Consider the following 1,115-nt stretch of genomic DNA (forward strand, 5'->3'; position numbering starts at 1 on the left):
TGGGGGGGATCCGGAACAGCATAAAACTGAGCACCTGTCAGCGCCACGGCCAAGTCGCCACAGCATCTCCGTGACAGCGGAACAGTGAGCCCAGCATGAGCGGTAAGCAGCCGCCCCCAGACACCCTGCCCGTGACCGTCATATGACTCACCAGTGTGCGCCCACAGCCTACAGCAGCCCGATCCAGAAGGAGGAGGTGATCCTCATCTCGAGCGACAGCGAGAGCGACTGCGCCATGCCGAGCCACCAGCCGCAGGCCGCGACCCCCCCGCAGAGTGCGCCGGGAAGCCCCGTGATCCTGTCCAGCGGGCCCACCTCTCCGTCGACTCCCGCCGCCACCAAGGGCATCATCAACATCAGCAGCGGGGGGTCCTACCTGTCCTCCGGGCCTTCCGTCATCCCTGGCACCCCTAGCCCTCGGGCCAGCCCGGTGAACGACAGCGGCCTTGGGGCGGAAGGCGTCCTGGACTGCTCCTTCAGCACCGTCGCCGCCAGCCCCCCGGGCTCCGCCCGCAGCATCTCCTGTAAGTAAACAAACAAGGGTGCCGTAAAGAATCGCCAGCGAGCCAAGTAACCATTACCGTGACCTTTACAGCGCCTGATTCTTCCATCCCTGATTACGGACACCCGCTGGGCTGCTCACGCTGCAGGTCACCCACAACCTTGTGCCATCGCTGCGAGGAGTGGGCGGAGGCAGAATGGCAGGCAGAGCTCCGCTTCCGAGACCGGGAGGCCGCCGAGGAGGCCGAGGCCGAGGTCCAGCGCACCGCCCAACGCCTGGTGCGAGAGGAGGACCGGCAGCTGGAGGAGGACCGGCGCAGCGTAGAACTTTTCCTGGCAATGGAGGCCGAGATGGCGGCCGATCTAGCCATCGCCGCCGAGGTACAGGCGGAGAGAGATGCATTGAATAAGTATCCGTGGTAAAAAGTCCGTCCTGTGTCCTGGAATCAGCCCCACACCCTCCCCCACACACAGCAAAGAGCAAGCAAAACGAGCGAAGCAGTAGGGAGCAAATAGCAAGGCGAGAGAAAGCAGGGAGAAAGGGAACATGCCTAACGGGCCATCCATGGCCTACGCGTTTGGAGTCTTGCAGAAGCGGGACAGTGCACTGCCAT

General features: G+C 63.7%; 1 protein-coding gene across 1 annotated transcript; it reads left to right on the plus strand.

The window, feature by feature from the left end:
* Positions 1–55: 55 nt before the first annotated feature.
* On the plus strand, positions 56–882 carry LOC127751041 (uncharacterized; the record flags this gene model as incomplete). The annotated part of the gene is made up of 3 exons (XM_052273944.1): positions 56–102; positions 168–524; positions 596–882. Coding segments are annotated over exons 1-3 (651 nt in total), but the record flags the coding sequence as incomplete, so codon positions are not given.
* Between the last annotated feature and the right edge of the window lie 233 nt (positions 883–1,115).

This window comes from Frankliniella occidentalis, unplaced genomic scaffold (assembly GCF_000697945.3).
Source record: "Frankliniella occidentalis isolate FOCC.00 unplaced genomic scaffold, Focc_3.1 Scaffold317, whole genome shotgun sequence".
NCBI lineage: Eukaryota > Metazoa > Arthropoda > Insecta > Thysanoptera > Thripidae > Frankliniella > Frankliniella occidentalis.